At 42.0% G+C, this 14,260-nt stretch overlaps 1 protein-coding gene across 13 annotated transcripts in view; it reads right to left on the bottom strand.

The window, feature by feature from the left end:
* The window catches only part of GREB1L (GREB1 like retinoic acid receptor coactivator), a 287,707-nt gene that overhangs the window by 4,108 nt on the left and 269,339 nt on the right, over positions 1-14,260 (bottom strand). For 9 of the 13 annotated variants that reach the window (XM_054538185.2, XM_054538181.2, XM_054538188.2 and 6 more), the window contains 7 exons: positions 13,023-13,184; positions 12,711-12,918; positions 7,314-7,479; positions 5,650-5,877; positions 4,597-4,738; positions 3,110-3,310; positions 538-676 (listed from right to left, as the gene is read on the bottom strand). In XM_054538185.2, coding sequence (XP_054394160.1) covers positions 538-676; positions 3,110-3,310; positions 4,597-4,738; positions 5,650-5,877; positions 7,314-7,479; positions 12,711-12,918; positions 13,023-13,184 — 1,246 coding nt within the window. The remainder of the gene's footprint in view (positions 1-537; positions 677-3,109; positions 3,311-4,596; positions 4,739-5,649; positions 5,878-7,313; positions 7,480-12,710; positions 12,919-13,022; positions 13,185-14,260) is intronic. The other 4 variants (XM_054538187.2, XM_024236074.3, XM_063716854.1 and 1 more) reach the window with 2 other exon arrangements.

Genomic DNA, 14,260 nt, shown 5'->3' with positions numbered 1-14,260 from the left:
ACTGTTGTTGCCTAGGCTAGAGTGCAATGGCACGATCTTGGCTCACTGTAACCTCTGCCTTCTGGGTTTAAGCGATTCTCCCGCCTCAGCTTCCCAAGTAGCTGGGATTACAGGCATGCGCCACCATGCCCGGCTGATTTTGTATTTATTTATTTTTTTTTTTTTGAGACAGAGTCTTGCTCTGTTGCCCAGGCTGGAGTGCAGTGGCGCGATCTCGGCTTACTACAAGCTCCGCCTCCCGGGTTCACGCCATTCTCCTGCCTCAGCCTCCCCAGTAGCTGGGACTACAGGCGCACACCACCATGCCTGTCTAATTTTTGTTGTATTTTTTAGTAGAGACAGTTTCACCGTGCTAGCCAGGATGGTCTCGATCTCTTGACCTCGTGATCCACCCGCCTCGGCCTCCCAAAGTGCTGGGATTACAGGCGTGAGCCACTGCACCTGGCCTCAAGTGCTTTTTAAAAATATCTTTATCTTCTGTATTTTGCTCAGTGGGAACCAATAGCAATTACAAGCAAGATACTAAATTTGACTTACCTTTTAGAAATTTAAATTTCTTAAGAAGATCAGCACCTACAAAAGAGTCACAGAGGTACAAAAGGAGTCCACTGAAAAACACCCCTTCACAGTTGACATTGCTGGAGTGGGGTCTGGAGCTGATATAGCATATGGCCACCTGAAATCATCAAGCAGAAATAGCATGGGCATTTCAAGAGCAAGCAAAATATCTGCAGTTCAGCAGAATGACTCAGTACCTTCCTTTTTGTCTATTTCAGGATAAGGTAAAGGAGATGAGTTTTTTCCAATGTTAACTTAAATGGCTTGGTTAGTTAAGCTTTGCAGCCTCTTTTATGTAGCGTGCCAGGTGTTAACCTGTTTAAAGCTTCTCTTATTTATTTCTCATAATAAAGGACTATTGGAGACAAATTAGTAGTAAGAAACAAGCCCTTCCATTTAAGAGTCTTTATCAAATTTAAAAAACTACCTTCCACAAAAAAAGCATACTTAGGAAAGATTAAATGTTTGGATTGCCTTATTGGTGAGAATAAAAAATATTTTTGATCAGCTTTCCATTTAGATATACTTAAATTTTCAATTGGATAGAAGCTTAAGACAGTGCATGGGCTGGGTACGGTGGCTCACGCCTGTAATCCCAGCCCTTTGGGAGGCCGAGGTGGATGGATCATTTGAGGTCAGGAGTTGGAGAGCAGCCTGTCCAACGTGGCAAAATCCCGTCTCTACTAAAAAATACAAAAAAAATTTGCCAGGCATGATGGTGCACACCTGTAATCCCAGTTACTCGGTAGGCTGAGGCAGGAGAATCGCTTGAACCCTGGAGGTGGAGGTTGCAGTGAGCCGAGATTGCACTATTGCACTCCAGCCAGGGTGACAAGAATGAAACTCCATCTCAAAAAAAAAAAGACAGTGCATTAATTTAAATTTTTGGTTCTATCTGGCTTCTGTGAACAGATGATAACTGCAAAAATTACAGAGAAGTAAGTAAGATAGTTGGGAGTTAAAACAGTGGAATGGCTAAATGCATGAGCCAGTCTGCTTGGGTTCAAATACTGGTTCCTCCATTTAGTAGCCATGGAACAATGAGCAGTCTCCTTCATTTCACTATACCTCAGTTTCCTCATCTGTAGAGATAACAATAGTACTTGTTTCATAGGATGTTTTCTGAATTAAATAACTTAGTATTCAGTAAATGTTAGCTGTTAAGTATTGACATTGTGTTAATACCTAGAGCCCTGGACTCTAGGATAGGGGAATTGGAATATCTGGATCAGACATGTAAATTACATACATCTTTTACAGTACTTACATACATACTGTAAAAGATGTTATTAGATCTCGTGGGTGTGGGTTTATTTTTTTTTTTTTTGAGATGGGGTCTCTGTCACTTAGGCTGTAATGCAGTGGCACAAATCAGATCACTGCAACCTTGAACTCCTGGGGTCACGTGATCTTCCCATCTCAGCCTTTTGAATAGCTGGGACTACAGGCATGTGCCATCATACCTGGCTAATTATTTTTATTTTTTGTAGTGACAGGGTGTTACCATGTTGTCCAGGCTGGTCTCGAACTCCTGGCCTCAAGTGATCCTCCCACCTCAGCCTCCCAAAGTGCTGGGTTATAGGCATGAGCTTCTATGCCTGGCCTTTACATTTGATGGTTTTTAAGGTTCCTTCTATTTCTAAAATTCTATAATTCATTACCCAATCTACAGTGTAGATTATTGAAACATAAAAATGGGAATGTAAAATGTTTACATTGTCAAATTTTAAAAATTAATTTCCAAACTGTATACAGTTGGACTTTAGCATTAAAAGAGTATGTGTATGGATATGTGTGTTTTTTTCAATACATACAAAGAAAAAGCCGTGGAAGGAAATGTAGTACACCAAAATGTTCTTCTGGCAGGTGACTTTACTTTCTTATGATTTTAAAACATTTTTTACAAGGAGGATGTAGTACAGTAATCATTTCTAAAGGGACAGCTCAGTTGCAGGAGCCTGGAGGTGCAAGTGGCAGTTTTAAAAAAACTAAAACGTGAAAAATTTTAGAAAGAAGTCCAAGGGGTGGGAAGTGGAGAAATGCCACCTCTAAAGGCTTCAGGTGGTACACATTTATTTGTTCAGTAATCACTGAGCTCCTCTTATGTATGTCTAAAACAATGGCTAAGACGTTGTGTGTCTTTGAAGAACTCACACTTCTATGAAGAAAAACCCACATAATTACAATATAATCTGATGAATGTTAAGAGAAGTGGGAGCAAGCAACTGCTGCCCAAAGTCACTGAGGTAGGCTTCTCAGAGGAGCTGACAGCTGAGTTGTATATTATCTGGCTCATTTGTGGAAATAAAATAGGCATGGGGAGGGCAAACTGCCATTGCATGTTGTGTGAGCCTTTGCATAAGTGAGTATGCAAAAGGGTAGAAATACAAGTTTTGATCTGTATTACTATCTTTAATAAAAGTTCTGGCAAAGGACCAGACTGGCATCTTGATTTATATTTCATGTCACAGGCTCCTTTTTTGCAAACAGCTAAAATGAGAAAGAAATGGATGGATGTAGGTAAGCACAGTATCCCCCACACCCTTTTTACCTCTGGTCCAATGTTAAGGTAGCAGTCAATGGCCAGCACAGGACTCCTGAAGTTATGGATGGCTTTGGGGAAGAGTTTATATGAGGCGTGCTGAAGGAATTTCTCCAGGAGAAACTGTGCAGGGGCTGCCAGTAGCGTGTGTTCACTGTCGGGAGCACAGATGTATTGAAGGGGCAAGATGGGTGCTAAGCTCTCTGACACCTGAAATCAGAGGCGAGATGATCATGGGAAACTTGTCTGTCACTGGATTAAACAGGTGAGGAAACACTGAATTGTATCCTAACAGTCCCCAAATAATAGCAGTAGCACAGTGAGGGGTGCTAGGTTCAAATGTATGTTAGTAAAGGGTCCTGAAAATTTTTTTCTCTTGGGAATAGTACAATAGGATTTAATGTAAGTTACACACAGCGAGGGCAGAAGAAAGCAGGCTTCTCTGAAAGTTACCACATTTAACAGGTACATTGTGAGATCCAATCGGAAGCCTTTTACAGTGTGTATGGGTTAAATCCTATCTCATCCTAACTCCACCCCACAACCCCACCAAAAAAATGGCAAAGAGGTTTCTAAGCTCCACTAGTAGCCCACATGCTGTGAATTACTAGATTCAGTAGATTTCTTAGAAAAGGGTAGTAATACAGGTTTTGATCTATATTACTGTCTTTTAAGAAACTTCTAGCAAAGGACGAGACTGGCATCTTGATTTATATTTCTCTCGTGTATTACATAAAGAATGTAAAAATGTGGTGGGGCATAGTGGCTGAGGCAGGAGAATTGCTTGAACCCGGGAGGCAGAGGTTGCAGCGAGTCGGGATCAACGCCACTGCAGTCCAGCCTGTGCGACAGAGCAAGACTCTGTCTCAGAAAAAAAGAAAGTAAAAATGTAAAGTTTGCCATCTTGAAACTAAAGCTTTGAAGGATGTGTTAAGGCTTAAATCCAAAGAAACTTAGATTTAAGGCTGACATCTAAAGTAATTTTGTTGGATTGTCAAAACAAATGTTTTGGCGCTAGATGAGTCTCAGTAACAGAAATGAGATTGAAAATTTGACATTAAGAACTCCCTAATGGCCGGATGTGGTGGCTCATGCCTGTAATCCCAGAACTTTGGGAAGCCAAGGTGGGCAGATCACTTGAGGTCAGGAGTTCAAGACCAGCCTGGCCAACATGGTGAAACCCCATCTCTACTAAAAATATAAAAATTAGCCAAGCGTGGTGGCACGGACCTCTAATCCCAGCTACTTGGGAGGCTGAGGTACGAGAATCGCTTGAACCCAGGAGGCAGAGGTTGCAGTGAGCCGAGATCACGCCACTGCTCTCCATCCAGCTTAGGGGACACACTGTCTCAAAAAAAAAAAAAAAAAAACAACTCCCTTGTGTTATTTCACTTTTCTAATAAAATAGAAAGTGCTTAATGCCAACATCTAATAACAAAGATAGTCATTATCATCGTGCTTATTTTCAGCACTTGAATCAAGCTTGCGGTACTCACCATGATCTTTGGTTTAATGATAAAGTCCCTTTGCCCTCCAACCTGAACATGTTTCTTCATGAGACTGAAGTTATTAAAGCGGCAGATGAGCAGGCCACTACTATTCGTTCTCAGATTAAAGTCAACATCTTCACAGAAATACCTAAATTGTAACCACAACAATAGTTTTCTTCGGCTGGCATATCTTAACCATGATAACTATACACAGAGAAATAAATGTGTGGCAAGATATTAGGAGCCTAAAATAATCAACCCTGCTTTTGTGGAGCTGGCCCTCGTAACACTGACCTGGAGAAACTCTGATTTGGGCATTACAGCCTTTAAAGGAAGGGGAAAGTGAGATGATCTTTGTCCCAGCCAAGTCACAGGTTTTAGGTATCCCTGTGCAAAAACAGGACTATATTCCTATTTGATACACTCCAGCAAAACAGGAATGCAGAGGTGCTCCCAGTTTTAAATTTCTGGCTACAAGCAGGATGAAGCCTCTGTCAAATTTAAAACAGAAGTGAAAGCAGCAGCTATTCTATAACCGTAAGGTTGGCATAAGGACTTTATGGTTCCTGCCTTCTTGCTTGGCCCTCTCAGGTTTTGTAGGAACCTGGACATAATTTATTTGGGAGGCAAGGCCATGGCTACCCTGCTCATCCCCATCTGCTGCCTTTTCCCTACAGTGGGATTTCCCTGAATCCTACTAACATTCAGGAAAAGTGATTTCCTTCTGAGTCTGGAGGGTGAAGGAGGCTTAGTCTTAGATGTTTGTGGGTCCACACACTGACTTGAGTCAGTAGTTTTTGTGTCTTGAGTTCTTGTTGAATAATGAGATGGCTAAAGTGTTTTCTCTAAGCATTTCACATTGTAACCCCTGTTAAGGTCTAGGTCAGTTTGGTGATAAAGGGGCACACTTTGGGGCTTGTGATCCCCCTTTCTCCTTGCCCACATAAAGAGTCAGCTTCTCAATTGAAGACATACGAATAAAAGCATTACAGAGGCTAGAGCTGGGCAGAAGCAATCAGTAGATGCCAGGATTACCTGCATCCATGAGGCCTGACTTACCTGTTGAAGTCATACTGCACATTCTGAGTCAAGTCTATGTTGAGGAGAATGAAATCATGCACGTGACACCTAGAGAATGGGGCCTTTAGGCTCTGAGAAGTCAGCTTGCTGCTCCATTTCTGTATGCCCAAGATTGCATAGTGGACAATTTTTGGTGTGGCTTCAATGTGCTGCAAGACAGTCTTCAAGGACACATTCTTACTGGAAACTCCTACTTCCATGGGCTGGCTATGAAATATAGTTTATATAAGATGTTGATAAATATTACAGAAGAGAGGATCATTTGTGAAGTGTCTACACACTACTATATACCAGTAATACTCTCAAGGATAAAATTAACTGATTTACTTCATATTAGCAAATGGAGAAGAATGTCAAGCCCAGTTTTCACACTGCCTGTCACTATTATAAAGAAACTGCCTTTTGGGATGGGGCTTATCACTTTCGGGCAAAGAAAGAAATCCGGCCCCTGTGTCAGAGTGAACAATGAATAAAGAGTTGCCAAAGAAGAGGTAGCCGGAGGTTGGAAGCATAGAGGTATCCTTCCCAGTTCTGGTAATTGTGTATAATAAGGAATATTTGAAAATTTCACTGGCTTCAAATCCAAAATAGGAACAAGGACACAAAATCACAATGTTTGAGCTGGGAGGGGCTTAAAGGTCAGCTGGCACAGTGTCGCAATGGGAGTGCTATTGAATTTTGAGGGTTTATTGTGTTGGACTTCTTAAAAAGTTTGGCATTCTCTGGTCCTCACAGATGCCCCGACCAGCACCCCCTAGCAATGTGAGGGGGCACTACCCCAGGAAGAGAACCACTGATTTTGGCCCAGGCGTAATTTTACAGGTGATGGACTTGAGATATGGAGAGGTGAGATGACTTTCCTTTTTCATACAGACAGTTAAGAAGCATGACTGCGTGTGGTGGCTAACACTTGTAATCCCAACACTTTGGGAGGCCGAGGCGGGAGGATTGCTTGAGCCCAGGAGTTCAACACCAGACTGGGCAACATCTCTACAAAAAATTATAAACAAAAAACAGAGTTGGGGCTAAAACCAGGTCTCCTGATTTGAGATGTCAGCAGTCTTTCTCTGTAAATCGTAGTGTCTCAACAGACTTTATTTTTGTTTTTTTGAGACAGAGTCTCGCTCTGTCACCCAGGTTGGAGTGCAGTGGCACAATCTCAGCTCACTGCAACCTCTGCCTCTTGGGTTCAAGTGATTCTCTTGCCTCAGCCTCCCAAGTAGCTGGGACTACAGGCATGCGCCACCAAGCTCAGCTAATTTTTGTATTTTTAGCAGAGATGGGGTTTCGCCATGTTGGCTAGGATGGTCTAGAACTCCTGGCCTTAAATGATCAGCCCGCCTTGGCCTCTCAAAGTGCTGGAATTTTACAGGCATGAGCCACCGTGCCTCGCCTCAGTAGACTTTAATAGCTAACCAATGCTGTGATCCCAGAATGGTCCAGGAATTTAATGGGCTACTGAATGTCTAAAAGATTCCTAAGTCACCACAAAATGTTCTAGTGAGGGTGGTCTCATGGTTGACTGTTTTGCTCTGGAAAGCTGTCTCTCTCTTACTTACTTCTGTATGTAACTGCAGTCAAGAAATGTATTGTCCTGTCTACAGCATTGTGTCATACGCCCCCAGAACAGCTTGGAAGTCTACCTGGATGGCTCCTGAACACTGTGAATGTTCCATAGGACACATGAGTCATCCATCATGACGATGAAAGGCCAGACACACTGGCGTTTAATGCCTAGCTCCTCCAGGCGGTTTCTCTCCAATTCTAGGTTGTGATATGATAGCTCCTTGATGAGGAACCTGGCAGCACCTGGAAGGCAACATAACCACATCTGCATATCCACACATCCTTCACTCAGGCTTGGCTGAAGCCCCACAGGCAGCTATATTCTCTCCACAGAATGCCTGTTCACATGGGAACCATGCAGGTGGGAGCCAACCAAATGTTCAGAGCAGTGGCTCTCAAACCAGTGTTACTGGGGAATCACTTTTAAATGTAGATTCTTAGAGTCCATTACTAGAGGTGCATTTGAGTAGGTATGGTGAAGGGCCAGAAACCAGAGATATCTTTGAGGATGCAAATGATATGAACCACACTTTGAAAGTATTGCAAGAATCCAGTTTCCCTCATAGGACAAAGAAATCCACATCTAGGAAATGCTGTTACTGTTTACTTCCTTGAAGCATGACAAGAGGCTCTCTCAGACTTGGAAGCAGCCACTCACATGTCCTGTACTACGGAGTTAACTGGGCTGCAGTGAGTGGGTATGCCAATTCCACTGATATGTCTCCTGCTTTAGATACTTCAAGGAAACTGACAGCAGCTTCTTTGAAGACGACGACTCTGGAAACTGGCACCCTTTCCCTAGATCTGCCTTTTGTAAGAGGCAATATGGTGTAGAGATTAAGAGAATAGACAGGAGCCAAACTGTCTGATTTTGAATCCTAATTCCACCACTTTCTAGCCATGTGACCCTGAACAAATTAAACACATTGTGCCTTGGCTTCCCCACCTCTAAGAAGGCAATAATAATGGCGATCTCATAGGGTTGCTGTATGATGCTCAGGATAGCGCCTAGCACCCTCTAAGTACTCGGTCAATGTTAGTGATTATCAAGATGATAGTCAGGAATCAGCCAAATTTTATGAGTGGGCCATCCTAAAATGAAACAAAATATAGGTGATAAATGAAAGAAAAGCTATTAAATCTATGGAAGAACCCAAAGCAGTGTGAAAAGATCAAGGGTAAAACTGGGATTTAGGAAAATCTACCTTCCAAGAACGTGTGTGTAATAGTTTGCATTCTCAACATAATAAAGGCCGTATATGAAAAGCCCGCAGCTAACATCATCATAGTCAATGGTGAAAGACTGAAAGCTTTTCCAAAACTGAGATCAGGAACAAGACAAGGATGCCACTTTTACCATTTCTATTTAACATAATATTGGAAGTCACGGCCAGAGAAATTAAGAAAAAAAAAGGCAACCAAAGAGGAAGGAAGTAAAATTATCTCTGTTCCCAGGTAACATATACATAGAAAACTAAAAATTCCACCAAAAATCCCCTTTAGAACGAATATGTGAATCCAGCAAAGATGCAGATGCAAAATCAACACCAAAATCAGTTGCATTTCTATACCTCAACCGTGAACAATCTAAAGGAAATCAAGAGTTCATTTACAATAGCATCAAAAAGAATTGAAGACTTAGGAATCAACTTAACTAAGGAGGCAAAAGACTTGTGCAGTTAAAAGTACAAAGCATTGATGAAGGAAATTAAGGAAGACACCAATAAATGGAAAGACATCCTGTGTTTATGGATTGGAAGACTTGATATTAGATATCAGTGCTACCCAAAGTGATCCACATAGCCTTAATGCAGTCCCTATCAAAATCCCAAAGACTTTGCAGAAATACAGAAATCCATCCTGCGACTCATCCAGTATCTCAGGGGACCCCAAATAGCCAAAACAATCTTGAAAGAGAGGCAAAGTTAGAGATCTCACACTTCCTGATTTCAGAACTTACTACAAAGCTACAGTAATGCAAACAGTATGGTAGTTTTGATCTGGGCCTATAGAAAGCCCAGAAATAAACCCTCTCATATATGGTCAAATGATTTTTGACAACGGTGCCAAAGCCATTCAGTGGGTAAAAGACGGTCTTGTCAACAAACACAGTTGGGGGCTGGGCATGATGTCTCACACCTGTAATCTCAGCATTTTTGGGAGACTGAGGTAGGAGGATCACTTGAGGCCAGCAGTTTGAGAGCAGCCTGAGCAACATAGACCCGTGTCTCTACAAAAAATTTAAAAATTAGCCAGGCATGGTGGCATATGCCTATAGTCCTAGCCACTCAGGAGGCTGAGGTGGGAGGATTGCTTGAGCTCAGAACTTGGAGGCTACAGTGAGCTATGGTCGTATCACTGCACACTCTAGCCTGGGTGACAGAGCAAGACCCTGTCTTAAAAGAAAAAAAAAATGGTGCTGGGAAAACCTGATAGTCACATGCAAAAGAATGAAGTTGGACCCTTACCTTAGACCCTACACAAAAATTAACTCAAAATGGATCAAAGCCTAGACATAAAAGCTAGAACTATAAATCATTTAAAAGAAAACATAGGGGAAGGCCTGTGACATTGAATTTGGCAGTGATCTCTTACATATGATATCAAAAACAAAAGCTAAGAAAAAAATAGACAAACTGGACTTAATCAAATAATAGAGTAAAAGGCAATCCATGGAATGGGAGAACATCTTTTTTTTTTTTTTTTTTGAGACGGAGTTTCACTCTTGTTGCCCAGTGCAGCAGTGCGATTTCAGCTTACTGCAACTTCCACCTCCCTGGTTCAAGTGATTCTCCTGTCTCAGCCTCTTGAGTAGCTGGAATTACAGGCAAGTGCCACCATGCCAGGCTAATTTTGTATTTTTAGTAGAGACGGGGTTTCTCCATGTTGGTCAGGCTGGTCTTGAACTCCCTATTTCAGGTGATCTGCCCGCCTCAGCCTCCCAAAGTGCTGGGATTACAGGTGTGAGCCACTGCACCCGGCTAGGAGAAAATCTTTACAAAGAATATATCTGATAAGGTGTTAATACCCAGAATATATTTTTTAAAAACTGCTACAACTCAACAACAACAAAATAATTCAGTTGATGTTTCAACAAAGGACTTTGGAGACAAGTCTTCAAAGAAGATATACAGATGGCTAACAAGCACACAAAAAGATGTTCAATATTACTAATCATTAGGGGAATGCAAAACAAAATCATAATGCAAAACACCTCAAAAAAAAAAAAAGTGTTGGTGAGGATGTGAAGAAATTAGAATCCCTGTGCACTGTTGGTGGGAAGGTAAAATGGTGCAAGCCACTATGGAAAACAGTATGGTGATTCTTCAGAAAGTTAAAAATAGAATTACCACATGATCTAGCAATCTGACTTCTAGATACATACCCAGAAGAATTGAAAGAAAGGTCTCAGATATTTGTATACCTGTGTTCATAAAAGCATGATGCACAACAGCCATAAGGTGGGAACAGCCCAAGTGTCCACTGACAGATGAATGGATAAACAAAATGTAGTAGATACATAAAATGGAATATTATTCAGCCTTTAAGAAGGGAAGGAATTCTAACACATGATACAACATGGATGAACCTTGAGGACATGCTAAGTGAGATAAGCCAGTCAGTCACTAAAGGACAAATACTGTACCATTCCATTGATATGAGGCACTTAGAGAAAGTAGAATGGTGGCTGCCAGGCGCTGAGGGGAGGGAGGGAATGGGGAGTTGTTTAATGGGTATAGAGTTTCTGTTTCACAAGGTGAAAAGAGTTCTGGAAATCAGTCTTAAAACAATGTGAATGTACTTAACACTTCTGAACTTTAACACTTTAGAAGTATTAAGGCAGTACTTTTTTTTTTTTTTTTGGAGACAGAGTTTCACTCTTGTGCAGGCTGGTGTGCAGTGGCGTGATCTTGGCTTACTGCCGCCACCACCTCCTGAGTTCAAGTGATTCTCCTGCCTCAGACTCCTGAGTAGCTGGGATTACAGGCGCACACCACCACACCCAGCTAATTTTTTTTTTTTTTGTATTTTTAGTAGAGATGGGGTTTCACCATGTTGGCCAGGCTGCTCTCAAAACTCCTGACCTCAGGTGATCCACCCACCTTGGCCTCCCAAAGTGCTGGGATTACAGGCGTAAGCTACCGCACCCGGCCAAGGCAGTAAATTTTATGTTATGTGATTTTTACCAAAAATAAAAATAATAGTTTGTATATTTCATTTGCATATGTGTGTTGGCTTCTTTCTCCCCAAATTATTGCAAAAATGGTAAAACTAGTACTAAATAGTTCGGTCAGATCTAGGATGAGAAAACTTTCTCCTAAGGATCAGGCAGGCACAGAAGAAGGTCATATTCATACAGAAAAAGGCTTCAGTTAGTATGAGTATAGGTGGTTTTGGGGAGGCTGAAGGAACAGAAATATACAGAAGCCTTAATTCACTTGATATAAAGTGATAAACACAATTATATTCAAAACAAAACCATTTTTGAAAATATTTTAAGCCCATATTAAGGCTGTTTGAAGTTGAAGGACATGAAAAGGCATAGAAAGGAACAAGAAATGGAGAGACCTAAGAAGGAAGGGAGAGGCAGAGGCTAAGTTGGGAGACAGTGGAGAAAGATGAGACCCTGGAGAGAAGAAACATGTGGGTTCAAGAAAACTACTCAGGTCTTATCTGCCTTCCAGTCCAGCTCTAGCCTGGGTGTTATTATAACTTCCCTTTAAAATGGGAACAAGCAGCTCCTGACTTGGCACTGAGGCACCGACAGAAGCAGATGGGCCAAACTGTTTAGAACTGCAGCGCAAGAAGTGTCCAGAAGAGCGCAGCTCTAAAATACTGGATTCAGTTAGAGATGTCCTGCCTGAGAAAGGAAAACGAAGGCATTCTGACATCTCCAGTCTCCACAGCTCTGTCATACATACAACAAGCACTGGCCCCCTTGAGAAATCAGAGCATTGCTCTTAAACCCCAGGAGGAAAGCAGGAGGACTTCTTTCAGGCACATTCCTGTGTCATAGGCAGTAACAATGCTTCCAGCTCCCTGGTTGTACAGCAGCCCCCTATAACTTGCTACGTGCCTTAAAGATGAGATGACCTAGGGGCCCCTCCTGATCTGGGTGAACCACTAATGCTGCCTCTCCCTTAGACCATCTTTTTTCTCATGGTTACATTCCTGCCCCAGAGTGCTCAGCTCAGGAACATTTGCAGCCTACATGGGGAGGAATCCCAAACTTTCCCAGGGTGCTCAGTACACCAGTGACTTCTTCCTTAATTACTAGTCCTCAGAGTTAATTCTGCAAAAGTGCAGATAAAGGGAAAAAGAAAGCTCAAATTCAAGTAAGAGTCAAAAAGCTTTTTTTTTTCAAAGAGTGGTGAGGAGGGCAGGACAATTTCTAGAGGCAGGGGAATCTGAAAGGGGAATGGAGCTCAGTTTATCTTCGAAGCCCTTCTCCCCATCCCAGGGGGGCCCCTTACCCACGCCTGCATTATTGAACATGCCGGGAAGCACCAGCATGATGTGGTTGGGCCAGTACTTGCGGTACAGAGGCATCTCATACTCTTTGACCACCAGGAGGTGAAGGTGGCTGATGCCCTCCATGGCGTGGAAAAGGTTTAGGAGTCCGTGCTCATGTCGACCACTGGAAGGAGTGAAAATTGGGCTCTTGACTGCATTCAAATTCTGCTGAAAGGGAAAAATACAGACCACAAGGGGAAATTAAAGCCTCTAGATTGAGGATGCTTAAAGAACTAGGTCTGGTGCCTGGCAGTCCAGATGCTCTCACCCACCTTGTCTGAAACCAGGGGCAGCCGCATGCTCTCCAGGTGCTTGCCCTGCTTGCTGAAGACAAAATGACTCTCTTTGGATTTGGGAATGATGAAATAGAGCTGAACCTCTTCTCCCAGCATAGAAGAAGAGAATGTGAAGGCATGAAGGGTGGAGTCAGACATCTACATTTGCAAAGAAGAAAGGGAGGGAACATAAGTAAGCCCAGTTTCCAAACTTCAGGCCACTCCTTCAGGTTGTTATTAAGAGATGGAAACTAACATGAACTGGTAAGTGCCACCAGAGCAGGCTGTGAGCAGCCACTTCTAAAAGGTTGATAAGGCAAACACTTCATTTAGGAGCTGCCACTGACATGACAGCCCGCCATCTTGCACCTGCATAGCCTCAGTGGGAGAAGTACTTGTTGCCTGGCACTGCATTCTTTATGCTCTCAGAGCCATAGCTGCTCCATCTTGTGCAGAGGTCAGATATATCTGTGGGATGTCCTGCTCTGTATGCATTCCCAAAGGTCCCCTGTTAATTGGAGGGAAACACTTCTGCTCTATGTGGGTCAGATCAAATGAATATCAGCTTTCTAAATATCAGGTTTGACATTAAAATGCCTCTCCAGCCCCATCTTTCCGGGCTACAGTGGATGCTGAAGAGGTTCAATCATTTAGCCCAGAACTCTGGTTTCAGAAAACAGACTATTTGACTCACTGAAGCCAAATATAAATCTGACCTACATTTAAAGTGCTGCAGAGTTCACATTTTTTCAGAAACCTATCTCAGTGAATAATTATATAATAGGTCTTTTCACGCTTTTAATGTGGATAAGATTTGGCTTAATAAAAGGATACCATAAATTTTTATCAGCAACTAGAATCGAAGTAGGTTTCCCAATGGTTTTAACCAAAAGACTATATTTCATAGAAAAATAACATTACACTTCTTCCCTTAATTCTAGTTTATTCTGCCTCAGAAATGTGGGAATATACTACTTAGTACTGTAGTCACACAGAAACTTTATGAATAGAGGGTTTCTAATAAAGAGATTTTCTAAAAACCTATAATCTGTAGACCAGGGGACTTGGGTCTTCTATATTCTATAAAGCTTTTATGAGCTTATTTCAAATCAGCCCACCAAAAGTTTTCAGTAACACCAAGAAAACAAATGGGATATAAAAGGTCACTTGTATTAGAAGGGCAGAATGATTCGATCAGTTTTTTAAAGTATATCCTTTCTAGTACTTATTTGTAT

The sequence above is a fragment of the Pongo abelii genome, chromosome 17, assembly GCF_028885655.2.
Source record: "Pongo abelii isolate AG06213 chromosome 17, NHGRI_mPonAbe1-v2.0_pri, whole genome shotgun sequence".
Lineage (NCBI taxonomy): Eukaryota > Metazoa > Chordata > Mammalia > Primates > Hominidae > Pongo > Pongo abelii.
The sequence above is the reverse complement of the archived record's forward strand: the minus strand, read 5'-3'. Positions and strand labels throughout refer to the sequence as shown.